Genomic DNA, 18,296 nt, shown 5'->3' on the forward strand with positions numbered 1-18,296 from the left:
GGAACATGGACAGTCGATGAGCAGAAATGAAACCTGGGCTGTGGTAGACTGATGGGGGGAGGGCACATGTAGACCTGGTCATGGAGCCACGGGACCCCCGCTCTTTCCTGCTCCCCTGCTTCTCTGGTCGGTCTGCAAGGGCGAGCAGTTTGGCAAATCCCAGTCGGTAGCTACTCTGCATACCTCTGGGGCCTCCTTGTTTCTGAGGCTCGTGAGACCGACAGCTTTCAGCAGCTGCGAAGCCGGGAGATCCTGGCCAGGAGGATGTCGGAGCTCTTTGTTCTCGCAGCCCCTCAACCCTCCCCCAAACCCCTAATAAAATGGACGGATCCCCTCCAAAAAAGAGATTACTAGACATTTAACGTCATTTTTTGGTGGTTCCTCCAAAGAGGATTAAAACCACCCAAAAGCATCTGTGGCCAAGGTGGTAACTAAGCTTATTAGCATCTGATGTCACATGACCAGATGAGAGGATGGAGAGCGGGAGGCTGGCTAAACAACTCTTGAGGTGGGCAGACTGGCTTTCAGAGAAAATGATGGAAAAGGGTTTACATAGACGCCACTGCTGATTTATAGAAAGGGGGATCGCTTTCCTCATCTCTGCTCCCCCACGTAAGGGGTACTTGTTGCACTGGGGTGACTTAGCTGATAGGAGGTTGCAGAGTTCTGGGCAGCAAAACCAAGCACATGACAGAACACGGTAAACCAGCTGTAATGGAAAAGATAAAAATCATTAAAAAAAAAAAAAAAAACCCAAGCACAGTGTGATTTGCTCCAAAGGGAAAAAGAAGATGGTGGCCGTCAGAGAGGCGCACACACTGGCCTCGGCGGTAGACTCTGCAACGCTTCCAGCCTCTTCTAGGGAGACGCGTACCTCCTACTGCCGTCCCAGCCTTTGTGAAGCAGAAGTGGGTGGACGGAGGAAAGTCAAGAGGACTTACAGGCCCCGCTCCATTCAGAGGTCGTGGTTCGGGCAGTTCCCGTGGTTAGTAATTGACCCCAAAGAGACCAGGCTCTTCTGCTCGGCTTGCAGAGCAAGACCTAGCCTCCACGACAGATCATCCCGGTTAGTCCGAGGCTACACGGGTCCTTTTAAAGTGGAGACTTTAAAGTACCACGGAGTCAGCAAAGCACACAAGCTCTGTGTCAACACTGTGGAAGTCAAGGAAGACGCCCCGCTGGCCGCCCCGGTGCCCGAGATCTCCAGTGACCTGATGGCCAACATGGAGCACTTCTTCAACGCCGCCTACTCCATCGCCTACCACTCTCGGCCCCTGAACGACTTTGAGAAGATCCTGCAGCTCCTCCAAAGCACTGGGACCATGATTCTGGGCAAGTACCGAAACCGCACCGCCTGCACCCAGTTCATCAAATACATCTCCGAGACCCTGAAGAAGGAGATCCTGGAGGACGTCCGGAGCTCCCCGTGTGTCAGCGTGCTGCTGGACAGCACCACGGACGCCTCCGAGCAGTCCTGTGTGGGCATTTACCTCCGCTACTTCAAGGGGCTGGAGGTGAAAGAGTCGTACCTCACTCTGGCCCCGGTCTACAGCGAGACGGCGGATGGGTACTTTGAAACCATCGTGTCTGCCCTGGACGAACTGGATGTCCCCTTCCGGAAGCCGGGCTGGGTGGTGGGCCTGGGAACGGATGGCTCGGCCCTGCTGAGCTGCAGAGGCGGCCTGGTGGAGAAGTTCCAGGAAGTCATTCCCCAGCTGCTGCCCGTCCACTGTGTGGCCCACCGGCTCCACCTGGCTGTGGTCGACGCCTGTGGGGGCATCGACCTGGTCAAGAAGTGTGACCGGCACATCCGGACTGTCTTCAAGTTTTATCAGTCCTCGAACAAGAGTCTGAGAGAGCTGCAGGAAGGCGCGGCGCCGCTGGAGCAGGAGATCCTCCGCCTGAAGGACCTGAATGCTGTCAGGTGGGTGGCCAGCAGGAGGCGCACACTGGATGCACTCCTCGTGAGCTGGCCCGCCCTGGCCAGGCACCTCCAGAGGGTGGCAGAAGCGGGTGGCCAGGTCGGGCACAGGGCCAAAGGCCTGCTGAAGCTGATGAAGAACTTCCATTTCGTCAAGTTCTGCCACTTCCTTTTGGACTTCCTGAGCATCTACAGGCCCTTGTCGGAGGTGTGCCAGAAGGATATGGTGCTGGTCACGGAGGTGAACGCCACGCTGGGACGGGCCTATGTGGCCCTGGAGACCCTCCGTCTCCAGGCAGGGCCCAAAGAGGAAGAATTCAACGCAGGCTTCAGAGATGGGCGGCTCCACGGCATCGTCTTGGACAGGACGGAGACAGCAGAAGAGCGGTTCCAGGCAGACAGGGAGAGGGTGATCCTGACGGGGGTGGGGTACCTCCAGCGGAGGTTTGACGCCCCCCGTCCCGCACCCCTCAAGAGCATGGAGGTGTTTGACACCCTGGCCTGGCCCCGTGGGACAGAACTTGCCGCTTTTGGGAATGACGATATTCTTGCCCTGGCCCGGTATTTTGAGCTCTCGCTGCCCCCAGGGTACAGCGAGGAAGCACTCCTGGAGGAGTGGCTGGGCCTGAAAGCCCTGGCCCAGAACCTGCCATTCTCCATGCTGTGCAAGAACACCCTGGCCCAGCGCTGCCGCTTCCCCTTGCTGAGCAGGCTCGTGGCGGTGGTGGTCTGTGTGCCCATCTCCACCTCCTGCTGTGAGCGCGGGTTCAGTGCCTTGAACCGGATCAGGACCGATGAGAGGACCAAGCTCTCCAACGAGGTGATCAACATGCTCATGATGACAGCGGTGAACGGTGTGGCCGTCGCAGACTATGACCCCCACCCTGCTATCCAGCACTGGTACCTGACCTCCTCAGGCCGGCGTTTCAGCCACGTCTACACCTGTGCCGGAGTGCCACCCGGCTCCCACACAAGTACGTACACGCGGCAGAGTTCCCGGGCACGGGGAGGCAAAGGAAGAGACACTTCCCAGTCCGCTGCCGGGCTCCAAGCCCAGCGGAGTCTGAGAAGTCAGCCCTCGCAGGAGGCTCGCCCTCAGTGGCGCCCACCCAACCCTTTGCTAGACCAGTGGCTTCTCGAGACAAGCCACGGACCCTCCGGGAGAGTAAGATCAGCTAGAGGGCCAGACGCCCACACAGCAGGCCGCAGGGCAGAGAGCTAAGAGCAGGAATTTCCTAAGCAAGTCTGCCCAGGTTCCAAGTCTAGTCCTGCCACTCGCTAACCAGCGTGTGACCTTGGGCAACTTCGTCTCTGTGCTGTGGTTTTTCACCTGTCACATAAAGTGCTTAGAACAGTGTCTAACAGGGAGCGTCCGTGGCACCCTTTAAAGGTTAAGGCTACTACCGGAAATAACTAGAAGATTGGACAAGTGACAGCAGACACACCACATTCTCGGGGTCTGTGCAGCCTCGCGAGGGAATAGGTCAGTGCAGTCAGGGGCTGTGAGGGGGGCGCTGCATGCAGAAGGTGGGGTTCAGGCAGGGGAGGAGTCGGCGAGGAGGGCAGTTACTGAAGGTCCTGCAAGAAAGTCTCCTCTCTTCAAGTAGTCCCCGACCACACAGAAACCAGAGCTCCGCCCAGCTCCTCGGTCTTTCTGAGCAGTGGCAGAGCCCTGGTTTTTCTCCCTTGACGTCCGTCCTATTGCTTCTGCTCTCACTTCACCCTGGGATCTGTGGGTGTCAGCCGGACACTGGCCTCAGGGTCGCCAGAGGCTCCGTGGAAGCAGGGTGGCCCTGGCCCTGCAGCCGGGCGGTGGGTGGAGGGGCAGCGGAAGTGGGGAGGAGGGAAGTCCTCGAGCAAGGCCGAGTCCATGCCCAGCCGGTGGGGGTGAAGGAGAAGAGGATGCAGCAGGTGTGTCCTCTTGCAGGTTTTTGTCGTAGGACAGTGGGACTAGTTTACCCCTGAAGCAAACGGAGCGCGTGGCCAGGGTTTATGGGGTAAAGCCCGCCTTCACCGTGGCTTCTCACCTTCAGCACTCAGGACACTGGGGCCAGATAACTCTGGGTTGTCGGGCCCGTCCTGGCCTGGCCTTCCCCACCACTGCCTACCACGTGTGGCTGTGTGCTGTGGTTTTTCATCTGTCACGTAAAGCTGTCCCTGTAAGCTCGGGACTCTGCCACCTGTTCCCTGGGAGCAAAATCAGCCGCATGCGATCCCCTGATCTAGGGTGACAGGTCAGAGTGGGATGGTCAGGCCTAGAACGGGCAGCCCTGGTCCCATCTCCCGGCTGTCCCGGCAGGATTTTCTCGCCCCTTGCCGTGGTGCAACCCGCTGTGGGAAGGGGCTCTTCCAATCCTTTTTCTCTGTCTGACTTGGCCTTCCCTTTCCTCCTGCTTGCTGGAGAGCCGGGGCCCTGCAAGGAGAAGATGGGAGTGCTCTCTGTGGAGGAGCCTGGGACCCAGAAGCCGCCCACCCCGTCCTCTGGGGAACCGCCGGAGGTCCCGAGGGGCTGCATCACGGAACCCGACAGACTGCGGCGTCCCTGGCCCAGCTAGGAGGCCCCGCGCTGGCCTGCCGCAGAGCTCCCGTAGGAGCAGAGCTCCTGGGGATGTGGCCTCAGAGACCCCTGTGCTGCCCTGGCCCTGGTGCTCATGGTGACAGGCTCTGGGATTCTAGGCTGCCCTAGAATCTTGGTGTGGTGGGGCCTCTTGGTGCCGGGAAGTGGGCCGGGACCAGGTAGTTAGGCCCATGTCCCAGAGGCTGGGGAACCAGGAGGTTCCCAGCTTGTCCGCCAAGCCCTTCTCTGAGGAGGCGGCAACTTCATAGCATTTCCACCTGCGGAAGGGTCTCACTTCAAGCTCATTTTTTTTTTTTCTTTTTTTTTCCGGTCTTTTTAGGACTGCACCTGTGGCATATGGAAGTTCCCAGGCGAGGGGGAGAATCGGAGCCATGGCCTACACCACAGCCACAGCAATGCTGGATCCTTAACGCACAGAGCAAGGCCAGGGATCTAACCCAAGTCCTCAGGGATACTAGTCAGGTTTATTAGCCACTGAGCCACAACGGGAACTCCCTCAAGCTCATTTCTAAGGTGCTTCAGGAAATAGTCCCATCATGAAAGACTTTGCTCCCTGTTCTGGTGGTAAGAGGACTTTTCTGAAGTGGGTTGGGGGTGGGAGTCTTTAAGGAGCACCCCAGCCCCTGGATAGTTGGAGAACATTCCAGAGACTACCCACAGAAGACATGTTGGGAGGGGCAGGGGATGACCAGGGCTAGGGACAGCTAGCCCAGCTCTGGGATCTGTCACCTAGGCTCCATGGCAGGGGATCCACAGCTTCCCATGGGAGACATGGATCAGAAATCCTCGGCCTCCTCCCAGGGCCTCCTTGAAGATGAGCAAGCCAAACCCCTTCACAGGAGCACGCCAGAGGGGTGCTCCTGCCTCTCTGACTGGGGGTGGGGGGGTTCCCTGGAGGGTGCCTGGCGCTTACTCCCCTGTAACGTGCTAAACCCGGGTTTTCAGTTTTGGGGTTTTTTTGTTTTGTTTTTTTTTTTAGGGCCACACGTATGCTATATGGAGGTTCCCAGGCTAGGAGTTGAATTGGAGCTGCAGCAGCAGGCCTACAGCACAGCCACAGCAACGCCAGATCCTTAACCCACTGAGCAAGGTCAGGGATTGAGCCCCTGTCCTCATGGATGCTAGTAGGATTCATTTCCGCTGCGGCACAGCAGGAACTCCTGAGCCCAGGTTTTCTGTGGAGCAGAGTGGACAGGACAAGCTTGCACTTGGAGGACTTGGGATCTGCTCCCAACTCTGCTGCAGGCAGTGGTTCAACTACGACCACTTCCTTCCTCCTTTCTGTGCCTTGCTTCTCCCCCATGAGGCAGCAGCAGAGAATCCAAGTGCCTGATGGTGCCCAGGCTGCCGCAGGACTGATGACAGTGCCGCTAGCTCTCTCAGAGACAGCGGGTTGCAGGATGGATGTGCCTGTCTTTGGCCCCTGGCCTTGTCCCTTGCCACCAAAGTCCTTATTATGGGAAGAGGTGCTCTCAACACACCATCAGCATAACGGCCCAGTCCATTCTTTCTCAGGGATGCTCTGGGGACCAGCCTGGGAATCATTAGGGGTGTCTGTTTGTTTATGTTCCACTCCTAACCGGCCTGTCAGATCCCCGGGACTGTTTTCAGCAAGGCCCCAGGAGGGGTTCCCTCAAGCCTAAGAACCCCCCAAGGGCATAGCAGGGTGGTCTACACTATTTGGTTCCCATTGCCCTCTCCCCATCCCCCATCTCCCCTTCTACCCGGAAGTAAAGCACTTTTTTCCCCAGGGCAGCTGCTTTGGGGTAGGCTCCTAGGCTGCTCATCTGGCTAAAGGTGATGCAGTGTGTGGGTCCTGACTTCCTAACTGCAGGTGGGAAACCAGGGGAGGTTAGAGGGAAGGGCTTCTTTGCCATTGCCTTTCTCTTGTTTCAGCCAGGCTGGAAGTAGCACTCCGTCCTGGCCTTGCTGCCCAGCTCCAGGTGGGTCCTGCTCTGCGCTGCTAGTCCAAGCAGTCTGGCCCAAGCCCAGCGGTTGGTCCACTTTCCACTCCTAGAAGGTGCCAAGATGCTGGCACCAAGGGTCTCGCTGTCTAGCAGAACCCTTGGTTTCCAGGGTTTCTGACTCTCCATTCCCATAACCCCACCCTTAGCACTTAGCCTTAGCACTATCACTTTCCTGCTTTCCTCGTCCTTCGAGTCAGAATTCCGTTTTTGCCTTCTGTGTTTAAACTGTGGCACTGTCTCCTTTTAGCCCTGTGTCCTGGGGGCTGAGGTATACCACAGCCCTTGAGCTCTGGTGGTGTTTCTATCCATTTGGCCAAGATGGAGCCCAGGCCTCCCTCCCCCATTCACATAGGCTTCTGTGGGGAATTCAGGGATGTGCCTGAGGCCAGGTGCCTCAGTGTGAATTGGCCGGATGGAAGAGAGAAGGACCCTTTAAGGTGGGGGCTATAGCCTCCACCTTATCCATAGGGATTCAAATTGAGGCGACTTTACGGCAAGCGGCAAGCGTCATTCCCTTGCATCTTCCATCCTTTAAAAGCCTCAGAGCAGGAGATGTGTCCCGTAGTCAGCACTGTGTGTGGTGTCACCTATACAATTCGCTGTGCAGGTCTAGGCCCGGAGGTGGAAACCAGGTAGGGTCCCTCCCTGGCCCTCTACACCCCTGTTCAGGAAGCCTCCAGTGCCAGCTTGGAAGCCTCCAAAGAACTTGGTCTCCTTGGGGGCGACTGAAAATGCTATTTATCATGGGGATGTGCACTGCCCAGCTTCTCGAGGGGCACAGGCGTGCTCTGGCTCCCCACTGTCAGCTAATGACACAGAGGACAACTGTTGATTTGGGGCAGGACCCCAGGGCTGAAGCGTGGGGAGCTCCCTTGCCCAGCTGGCCTCTTTGTTTTAAGAGACTTGCTGCATTCGAACCCCAGGGCCTGGAGACCCCCTTGTTGGAGAGCCTTCTGGTTTTTTGCCTCACCGTAAATCAAGCCGAAGGGCATTGGGAAGGGAAGAAGCAAGCACTGGGTCTTTGGCCAGAGCCCTAGCCCTGCCTCCACACTCCTCTACCTTGATTTCCAGAGGTGGATGGCCACCGGGCTCGACATTCTGAATGACCAGCATCAGAACTGACAGTTGAGTTCAACAGCCATAGAGGCCAGGCCCTGTCCTGGCCAGACATGCTGCAGTGTGATCTACTCCAGAACGTTCGCATCCTCCGAAGCCCAGGTTGAGTTCCTAGGGCGCTAAATATTTAGCAGGACCGTTCCCTCCTCCAGGTGTCTGTCAGCCAAGGTCACCCCAGGTGATTGGCCTAAGAATGTCCCCTCTGCTTTAAAAAATAAGGTTTAAAACATAATGTTTGATTCTCAGCCTTTTGCTATATGAATAAAGCAGAGTTGATTTCGACACATGCCTCAGTGCTGTAAATCCTCTAAGCCAGAACCAGGAAACTGGAGGAGGCGATCAAAGCTAATTACATACCCAGCGCTTAGGAAAGCTCACCCAGGCACCTGAGCGCCGCGGGTAGTGCGCATGCGCGGGCCGGGCTGGCGTCCTGCTGCGCATGCGCGGCACCCACAGCTGGGCCCCTGCCGGAACGCACCGGAGCATCTGCATCTCTGACCCGCGTCCCCGCTTGGACATCCCGCGGCCGGCCATGACGGCGCACTCCTTCGCCCTCCCGGTCATCATCTTCACCACGTTCTGGGGTCTTATCGGCATCGCGGGGCCCTGGTTCGTGCCGAAAGGACCCAACCGCGGGTAAGGATCGCTCTCGGCCCAGCCTCCCCGCAGACCTCTCCCTGGCCAGGTGCACTCTCTCCCCGCGGCGGCAGGAGCCCGCGGTGCAGCGAGCACTGGCCGAGGCTCGCGCCGCGCCTCACTCCTCCTCTCAGGTCTGCGTTGGGCTGCTTTCAGCCAGGAACAGGCAGGCGATCGGGGGCAAGGGGCAGAGAAAGGTGGGCTTTAGAAAGGTAGAGGCAGAGACAGGTCTCCCCCTCCAGCCTGTAAAGGTAAAGGCAGTGCTAGCCTCTGATGCAGTTCGTCCACTCCTGCCTAGCCGTGACCTTGAGCGTCTGTCATCCCTGCAAGCCTGTCTTTATTCTTAGCTAATCGCGGGTGATGATACTCGCCCTTTGAGGCTGCTGGGAAGATCACACAAACTTCGTATATAAAACTATTCGTGCATGGCACATATTATATTGGATAATTTTTGGCTGATATCAGTTGTTTTTTGAGGGTCCTCTCCCAGATTTCTGCACCTGTTACACCATTTACCATTTCCAGCTTTATATTATTTTGCGCGTTAAAGTGCCACCTCCTCTCGATGACAAGTTCCTCAAGGTGCAGGATTGTCTTCTTCACGGCTGTAGACCCTGTGCCCAGCACAGGACCAGCCTGTAGTGCTTAGTTATATTGAAAGCATGGCTCACATGCTAATTTCTCTGGCACCAGCTTCAAGTGCTTTAGATCAAGGGTCATAGGCCCTGGTTTGGGTTAGGTGCAGCTGTGGCTGGAATGGGCTTGGACATATGGGTGTGGCCTCTGTTCTTCAGGGTCTGCTGGGCTGAGGCCCCAGGGCTTCACTTTGTAAACCATTTTAGTGCCTTATCTCTCCTGCAAATCCTGGTGGTTCTTTCTTCTGTCTAATTGAAATCTTTCCTGCTGCATTCAAAGCCTCTGTCTCCAGTCACTGAGTGGACTCTAGGTAGCCAGTCCCTGTTTTCCCTATAACTGCTCGCTCGGCCTCAGAGATGGCCCACATCTCCTTGCTTCTTACCCTGTCTGGTCTCTGTCTCTCTTCCCTTTGCCCAGTGAAGTTTGAATCCCAGAGCCCACTCCATGGTGGGTGGCAGCAGCTCAGCTCTGTACGATGTCTTTTCCCAACATGCCTGCATTAAGACGGAGAAATAGCGGGTGATGGAGAAGGGAGACAGGTAAAGGAAAGGATTCACAATGTAACTTGGATGTGATCAGGCTCAGTCTCCCCATGAAGTGATACTTGGAGTTTTTATTTTCCATCTTGAAGTTCTTCCCCTGGGTAGAACTCAGCCTCATTGTGTTCAGGTGGCATTGGGAAGGCCCGTGAGAAAGGGGCTGGCACCCGGAGCTCTTTCTCTGGTCGCAGCCAGGCCTCCTGAGGGCACTGGTTGCACCCCTCCTTCCTGACCCCACGTCCTGTTCCCTTGCAGAGTGATCATCACCATGCTGGTGGCCACTGCTGTCTGCTGCTACCTCTTGTAAGTACCACTCTCCCAGCTCAAAATCAGCCTTGCAGCCCCGCTCTCACCTCTGTCCTAGCACTGACACGTTCAGGTCTTGAAAGGCTGAGCCTGTGAAACACAGAAGAGGAGGCACTCTGGATTGGCACAGGGGGTGACGGGCTGGAAGTCCTGCAGTCCGGGTCCTGGCTCTGAGCATGTCACCTGGACAAGCTCTGCAGTGTTCATAGGCTGTGGTTTTCTCATCTGTGAAATGATTGGGTTAGGCCAGTTCCGTGCCCCCGTGGGCATCAGAATCACCTGCAGAGATTGTAAAACACAGCTTGCAGGGCTCCATCCTAGACCCACTAGGGCGCAGTTCTTAATATCTGCACTTGGGGATCCGTGTTTTTAATGCACGCCCCTGGGTGATTGTGATGCAGCCAGTTTAGAACCACCGGATGAGCAATAGTTTTCAGACCTAGAACAGGTCCCTGGGATATAGAAAAACATTCCAAGAGATGCGAGGACCTGGACAGTGTGAGGGAATCAATTTCCAGGTCCTCAGTGTCTGGATGTTCTCTCTCTGAAACTGCCATTCATGATGGTCCCTCCTTTTGACAAAAGAAGACACTCTTCCACCCATCCCCAATCCTTCCACGTTAGGTTGCTCTGTGTGTAAACCTGGCTGCCAAAGTCAGGAATAAGGCCAAGTTCTGGTTTTGAGGGAGGCCTCTCTTGTGAGCAGTGAAGCCACATTGAGCCTGGATGGCTTTTTTCCGGGATCCCAGCATCCAGCCCTAACTCAGGAATCTTGTAAATCTACTATACAGCAAATCAAAACAAACCTAAGCCCAAGCATGCCCTGGACAGAACCCTGTGCCAGCTGCAGTGTGGATGGCTCGGTGGGACCCTTCCTTCCGAAACCCGGACCCTGCACCTGCTGGGTCGGTCATGTGACCTAAGGCCCTGTGTGATGTGTGCATGGCAGAGTGCCTTGTGCTCACCTTCACTGTGCTGTCCCTGGCAGCTGGCTCATCACCATCCTGGCTCAGCTGAACCCCCTGTTCGGGCCCCAGCTGAGGAATGAGACCATCTGGTACGTGCGCTTCCTGTGGGAGTGACTGCTGCCACCTCCTCGGCCCCAGGTACAACAGGTGGGCTGAGGAAGGGTCTGGGGCGGGGAGGGAGAGGTCAGGCAGGGCCGTGAGAGTTTGCATTTGGGTTCAGGCATTCAATTATTAAGAAAAAAATGCTGGGATTTCCCATTGTGGCTTAGCGGGTTACTATCCCAGCTAGTATCCATGAGGACACAGGTTTGATCCCTGGCCTCGAGCAGTGGGTTAAGGGTCCGGCGTTGCCGTGAATGGCAGTGTAGGTCACAGATGTTGCTCAGATCTGGCGTTGCCACCCATTGCCACAGGTGCAGCCCTTAAACAAAAAAAAATTGCTAAGGAGTTTCCTGGTGGCCTAGAGATTAAGGATCTGGTGTTAGCACTGCTGTGGCTCAGGAACTTTTGCATGCTGTTGGCGCAGCCAAAAAAATTAAAATGAAAACAACAAACAGAAATTTATTGGTGTTCCCTGGTGGCCTAGTGGTTAAGGATCTAGCATGGTCACTGCTGTGGCTTGGGTTCGATCCCTGGCCTGGGAACTTCCATGGGCTGCGGGCACAGCCAAAAGAAAAAACAGGAGTTCCCATCGTGGCTCAGTGATTAACGAATCTGACTAGGAATCAGGAGGTTGCTGGGTTCGATCCCTGGCCTTGCTCAGTGGGTTAAGGATCTGGCGTTGCTGTGAGCTGTGGTGTAGGTTGCAGATGCGGCTCGGATCCCGCGTTGCTGTGGCTCTGGCATAGGCCATTGGCTACAGCTCTGATTCGACCCCTAGCCTGGGAACCTCCATATGCTGCGGGAGCAGCCCAAGAAATGGCAAAAAAGACAAAACAATGCTGAGCACTTGCTCTCTCCCCGTCGGGCACTGTGCTGGCAGCAGAGGTGGAGGGAAGACCAGGGTGCTGGGGGGAGCCTGTCAGTCCAGCCTCACCTGTGGGTTTGGGGTTTGAAGGCCACAGAGGAGGCGGCAGGGGAGTGAGGGGAGGGCTGGGGCCCAGGGGCCGTGAGACGCTCACCGGCAGCGGGATCTTTGAGGGGCCCGGGTGACTGGCCCGGGCTCTCTAGGGAGGGCCTGGGGAGAGGGGCTTGCTGTGACCCTTCCATGTCTCTGCTTTGCAGGTGCCCTGGCTCTCTGGATGACCTTGGCTCCACTGTTCTCCATGACCCTTTATCACCCCCATGGCTGTGTCTGGTCCCTCTGTGCTCTCTCCCCCAAGGCCCATCTGTTTCTGGAAAGTACCACCTTCCCTGGCCAGTCTGGGCCTCGGGAAGCCCCGAGCTCAGAGCCAGGCTGGAGCAGCTGTCCAGCCCTCAAGTCCCCACTGCCCCCTCCCAAGTAGGTCCTGGCCAAGAGCTGACGAGGGCGTGGTCAGCCTTTTACAAATGGGGCAGCCCTAGGAAGGCCTGCATCCTGTGGGGTAGGGGCGTCCAGCCCGGGGTGCTCCGAGCCTGGGGTGGGCCAGGGCCAGGCGGAAGCCCTGGCTGAGGAGTCAGGGGACCAGTTATCGTCAGCCCTGCCCCCGTCCTGCTGCGTGACCCCCGAGCATCAGCCTGTGTGGGCCTTCTCCCCTGTGAGGTGGATGGGCAAAGGCCTTTCTTGGAGTTCTCCTTTAATTTTCTGACACATTTAGATGTGAAATTTCTGAAAATGTTGAAGTAATGGAAAACCATTCACACACAAAAGCGACGTAATAATTTGGATCAAGATTGAAACCCTGGAGTTCCCGCTATGGCGCAAGGGGCTCGACAGCATCTTGGGAGCACTGGGACACAGGTTCGATCCCTGGCTCGGCACAGAGGGTTAAGGATCTGGTGTTGCCGCAGCTGCGTCTTGGGTCTCAATTGTGGCTGAGATCTAATCCCTGGCCCAGGAACTGGGGGGCAGTCGAAAAAAAAAAAAAAGGTGGAAACCTATATGTTTAGCCTTCCTTAGAGTCTCAAAGTCACTCAAACTGACTTGCTCAGCAAGTGCTGTCTCCGTAGAATACCCTGTCCCCCCAACCAGGGCCTCCCTCTGTGGGTAAATCCCGTCCCTTCCCAAGGCTCAGTCTGAGCACCAGGGGAGCAGAAGAAACAGCAGCTCCTGCCCCAGCCTAGATTCTCCTACATTCAGCTGCCTCGGGGGCAGATTTGAGGGCCCCTCAGGACGGAGGTCACCTGGGGCATAGGAGGGTGAAGAGGGACAGGTGTAGGCCAGGTGTGGGTGGCGCTGTGGTGAGGTGTAGGCAAGGTGAGGCCAGTGCCAGACCTATGCCGGGGGTGCTGTGGGGGGTGGGGGGCACCTGGCCTGTCGAGGGCTGGGGCCCCCAGGTGGTGCCCTCACTTCTCAGGGGAGCTGGGGCTGAGACCTCAGATACTTGGCCGTAGTCCCAGAGCTAGTTGGAGTCCCCTGACTTGGCTATGCCACGTTGCCTCCCTGGGGAAAGAAGCCAGTCTCTCGTATTTATTGGCTGTTTATTGGATTGGCGCTCTGTTCAGTGGGCAGTGTTTCTGGAGTGGTGGAGAACGTGCATATGTCTCATCTGTGTTTCTTGGCTCTGGGCTTGGCTTGTTGCTCAGACTGGGCCCTCCTTTTGACAGCCCACCTGCCCCCTTTCAAACTCCCTTCCTGTGCTGACCTCTGTGGCCCTCCTGGAGTGGGGGTTGTGGGGTCTAGATTGTGCTGGAAACCTGACCTGTGTCTAGTGACTTGTGGCTGGTGGGGAAATTACTGTTTGGTGGCTGCATCCTGGCTGAGGCTAGATTTGCTGGCTGCCGCCCCCGGCCCACCCAATCCCCCTTTCCTTGGAGGGTGGATGTGGGGACAGGAACAGGGACTGACAGCTGCTTGGAGCTGCAGCTCTGGGACGTGGACACGGAGAACTCCATTTTTCTGAGCCTGGAGGAGACAGCGGCTTCCCGGATTCTGCCCAGAACCAGGCCTGGCAGGAGGAGGACAGAGGAAATTTGCCCATCATTTATCTGTGCCCCGGGTGACAGAGTGCATGGCCTCTGGGGGTCTGCAATAAAGCAGGTCCCCAACATTTCTGAGTGTGGCCTGCCTCATTCCGCAGTACCTGTGGGACAGAGTCTGCCAGCTCCGTGCCTTCCTGCTTGGGGCAGGGGACAGAGTGAGCAGAGGCCAGAGAGGATGGCCTGTGGGAGGGGCAGCACGAAGCTTGAGGGGGTGGGAGGTGCATGGAGAAGCAACTAGGAGAAATGAGGTGGGACCAGACCCCTGAGGCCTGAGCACCAAGGAGCCCGGGTTGACCCAGAGGGACTGTGAAGTGACAAAAGGGTATGAAGCAGGGGAGTGAGAGGACCCAGCTTAGTTTCCAGGGTGATGGCTGCAGGGTGCCTAAGGGGCCCTGGATGAGAGTGGTGGCGAGTGCGGGAATTGCAGATCTAGTCAGGAGCTGAAGTGACCAGCGAGCTGAAGGTTGCGGGGAGGAGGCAGGTGGGCCCTGCGGTGAGAAGTAGGTGAAGGCGGAGTTCCCGTCGTGGCGCAGTGGTTAACAAATCTGACTAGGAACCATGAGGTTGCGGGTTCGATCCCTGCCCTTGCTCAGTGGGTTAACGATCCGGCGTTGCCGTGAGCTGTGGTGTAGGTTGCAGACGCGGCTCGGATCCCGCGTTGCTGTGGCTCTGGCACAGGCTGGCAGCTACAGCTCCGATTCGACCCCTAGCCTGGGAAACTCCATATGCCGCGGGAGCGGCCCAAGAAATAGCAAAAAGACAAAAAAAAAAAAAAAAGAAGAAGTAGGCGAAGGCTGTGCTGGCTACCTGGCGGCTGGACAGGCCACAGAGGAGGAGCAGGCCTGAGGGCAAGCAGTGACCTGGGGTTTCCTCTGCGTCCTGGTGAGCTGGGGGTGTCCGGAGCGTCTCCATGGAGATGCTCGAGCGGCGGGTGGGTTTTGAGGTCAGGAGGACGGCGTGGCTTGAAGAGTTGTGATGTGTGTCTGTCCCCGAGTTCTCGTGCCCCACCCGGGGCAGCCTCTGTTCCCTGGGTCCTGGGAGCGCCCCCTGTTCCCCGGCAGCCCCTGTAGCTCCAGGCTGGCAGACCCTTCCGAGCAGGCCGCCTGCCCACCGCTTCCTCCCTTTGTGCCTGTGCAGCCATGCAGAGAGCGAGAGCGTGGGACTCCTTCCCCGCGTCCACACTGGCCGCCCTGCGCGGCGGTGCTCCCCTCCCGGCTCTCACCCAACCTAGACCAGGCACGGGGGAGCGGCTCTGCAGAGAGGAGCACCCACTGCCAGACATTAGTTAAAGCAGTGACATCGGGCTTCATTCTGTAACTGCAGACAGTAGGGAAATGTGAGCCCTGTGGGGTAGAGACAGGAAAGTGAAAAGTCACAGGGATTGGTAGGGCCTAAGGGCAGCTAGGCCACAGAGCCTGGGGACAGGGCTCCGAGATGTCCTGATTTCATGGAGAAGAGACCCTGCCAGGTTTCAGGAGATACATTCATCTGTGTCCCAGAGGGACAGAGGGAGGATTCGTGATCGTAAGTGCTCTAAGAAAGGGCAGCCACACAGGGGGTCAGAGACCTATAGTCTGGTATTGGCTGGACTAACAATCTAGAGCTGTCAGACAGGACCTCCCTGGCCCGGTTGTCCCAGAGACGAGGATTTAGGTGGCCAGAGGCCAGGCCAGGTAGGTTGAATCTCTAAGTGTAGGGTGTGGATGGACTCCCTGTGCCAAGGGTTCTTTGTACTTTCTCTCCAGCAAGGATCACCCCCCTCACTCATCTTCCCCTGCCAAGTGGTGGGCACATCAGTAGCTCAGCCTCTGACACAGATGCTACATTGAAGCAAAAGATCCCTAAAGAAGGGCAGTGGCCGAGGGCCGTCTACCCTGCACCACCCCTAGTGACAGTGGGAAGTGGCCTGGGAGACCGTCCTGGGCCCTGACGAACTAGCAGGGAACCGGGCAGGTGAGGTTAGCGGAGCTGCACACACACAGGGTGGCCGACAGGGGACAGTGCCGCACCAGGGTTGGAGACCGCCGGCGGCGTGGGGTGGGGGTGGGGGGGCAACGCGCAGACGTGACAGACCGAGGCCTTTAGACAGATCGTGGCCTTTAGGGGGAGCTGGGATGACTTTCCAAGTGGGACCAGAGCCTGGATGAAGTGTCCCTGAAGGATCTGTAACAACAACAGCAAGGTGACGGGTATCTCTCCTGGATGGTTTCCCCCTCGACATCTGGCACATTCCATTCTATAGTAAGGGGGCCCATCAGCCCAGATTCTCAACAGAGAGGAAGAGGTACATTAGAGGAGGCTGCTATTACTGCAGACCGCAGGGGCACCCTTCCCTGCTGAAGCCAGGCCGTTGATGAGATTGGGTTGCTCTGACCAAAAATTGGTTCCTTGACAACATTGGGGATGTGAGGAACAGGGGAGAAATTGAGTGGGGACAGTTGTGATTGCTTTTCAGAATTTCCAAGTCCCTGTGCTGGACGTGACCTTTGTTTATAAACCTTGCGGTTTCCAGGAACGAAGTCCGTTGGCAGCCACCAGAGTTTTGCTTGACTCGGAACCAGGAGAGTGAGGGTAGGTGACCAAAGTCTATGCTAACTCAGCCCACACTCCGTATCATGAACTTGCATGAGAATCACCCAGAACAAACAAACCCAGAGAATGCTGCGACCAAAGCCAGATCTATGAGAACAGAAGCTCCAGGGATGGAGCAAGGATCCCAGACTTGTAATAAGCACTCTGGGTTGCTCTTAGGCAGGCCCACACAGGTCTAGGGACCAGAGTTTTGGAATCCTGCAGTGGTATTTCTCAGCGTGGCCCACCTATCCTCAGATTGCCTGGAACGCTTGAAAATGCAGATGCCTGGGTCCTGCTCCAAACCCTGCTGGATTAGAATGTCAGATAGGACACAAGACTTGGCATTTTATTTTTTTTAATAATCATTTTTTAAATTTTGTAATTATTTTTAAGACTGCTTTTAAAACAAGTGTCTCAAGGGTTCTTGTGCTCACCAGAACTCTCTAGGACAGGAGTTCCCTACCTTGGTATCACTGACGGTTTGCGCTGGATACTTCTTGGTGGGAAGCACTGTCCCCTGCATTGTACCCCTGGCCTCAACCCAGTGGATGCCAGTTGCACCCTTCTCCCTGCTCCCAGTTGTGACTATCATACTTGTCTCCAGCGATTTTGAAATGCTCTGGATCGGGGCAGGGCGGGGGTGGGGTGGGGAGGCGGTGAGTGCTTCCCCCCGATCCCAGTGTTGGGAATCACTACTATAGAATCTCAGCCCCTTGAGTGACTGATCAACTTAATCAGCTTATCAACCCAAATGGTGGCTTGGGAAATCTTGAAGGAAGCTGGTATCCTGAGCACCAGGGTTCTTTGTGTGTCCTTCCCAGCAGGACCTGGGGCTTCTGACCTGGAGACCAGGCCCCAGGGAGGAGGAGGCACCCAAGCTCCGGGGGATTATTGGGTGGCTAAATGGACTCTAATCCCAGCAGAGGCCAGATGAGGGAGGGGGCCCAGCAACCTGGGCTCACCTGCCAGCATCTTCCCTGAAAAGGGTGGGATGGATATGCTTAGAAACCCACATAACCTGCACCTCAGTTCCCTAACCTCAGGATTAAGGGCCATGATGGCAGCAAGGCCTCCCCCACCCCTCACTGCAAAGGTCAGTCTTTCGTTCCTCGACAAAGACCAGGGCCACTGGGCAGGTGATTCTCTGTCCACCTACTGTCTCATATAGCAGGAGCTCGGGGCCCAGAGGCTTGATCCCTCATGGTAGCAGGTGCAAGACAATTGATTGGGCGGACATATTTTTCTCTTTTTTTCTTTCTGTCCTGCTTCCCAGAAGCTGTTCACCTTGGCTGAGCAGCTCAGCCCAGAGCCTTAATCCCTCATGGTAGCAGGTGCAAGACAAGTGATTGGGCAGACATATTTTTCTCTTTTTTTCTTTCTGTCCTGCTTCCCAGAAGCTGTTCACCTTGGCTGAGCAGCTCGGCCCAGAGCCTTAATCCCTCATGGTAGCAGGTGCAAGACAAGTGATTGGGCAGACATATTTTTCTCTTTTTTTCTTTCTGTCCTGCTTCCCAGAAGCTGTTCACCTTGGCTGAGTAGCTCAGCCCAGGCTGGGCTGCCTGGGTTCAAATTCCAGCTCCTCCAATTATTAATTGGGTGAAAGTTATTTAATCTTGCTAAGCTTCAGTTTTACTGCCCTGTTGGTATAATTGTACTAGTGCCTGCCTCATGGGAGCTGTGAGAATGGATTCAAGTGCCTGCCTCGTCAATAATTGTCATCAGTGAGTTCCCTGGTGGTGGCGCAGCAGGTTAGGGATCCACCGTTGTCATTGCGGTGGCTCGGGTCACTGCTGTGGTGCATGTTTGATCCCTGGCCCTGGAACTTCCATATACCATGGTGCAGCCAAATAAATGCTATCGTTACTTTCACATGGTATAAATAAATAAATAAATAAAAGCCACCATTACTTTTACACGGTAACTCTACTTCCATGCTGCCCTCCAGTCTGCCAGTATCTCGGGTTCGTTCACCCTTCCGTGTTCCCATCACAGACA

General features: G+C 56.3%; 1 protein-coding gene across 9 annotated transcripts in view; it reads left to right on the forward strand.

The window, feature by feature from the left end:
• Positions 1–13,795, forward strand: part of ZNF862 (zinc finger protein 862) — a 40,507-nt gene extending 26,712 nt beyond the window's left edge. For 4 of the 9 annotated variants that reach the window (XM_021079102.1, XM_021079100.1, XM_021079106.1 and 1 more), the window contains 5 exons: positions 781–2,895; positions 4,325–8,218; positions 9,649–9,696; positions 10,688–10,805; positions 11,892–13,795. In XM_021079102.1, the coding sequence (XP_020934761.1) occupies positions 781–2,895; positions 4,325–4,476 (2,267 nt within the window). In that variant the 3' untranslated portion in view covers positions 4,477–8,218; positions 9,649–9,696; positions 10,688–10,805; positions 11,892–13,795. Of the gene's footprint in view, positions 1–780; positions 8,219–9,648; positions 9,697–10,687; positions 10,815–11,891 lie in introns of all 9 variants that reach the window. The other 5 variants (XM_021079104.1, XM_021079099.1, XM_021079105.1 and 2 more) reach the window with 3 other exon arrangements.

The sequence above is a fragment of the Sus scrofa genome, chromosome 18 (assembly GCF_000003025.6).
Source record: "Sus scrofa isolate TJ Tabasco breed Duroc chromosome 18, Sscrofa11.1, whole genome shotgun sequence".
NCBI lineage: Eukaryota > Metazoa > Chordata > Mammalia > Artiodactyla > Suidae > Sus > Sus scrofa.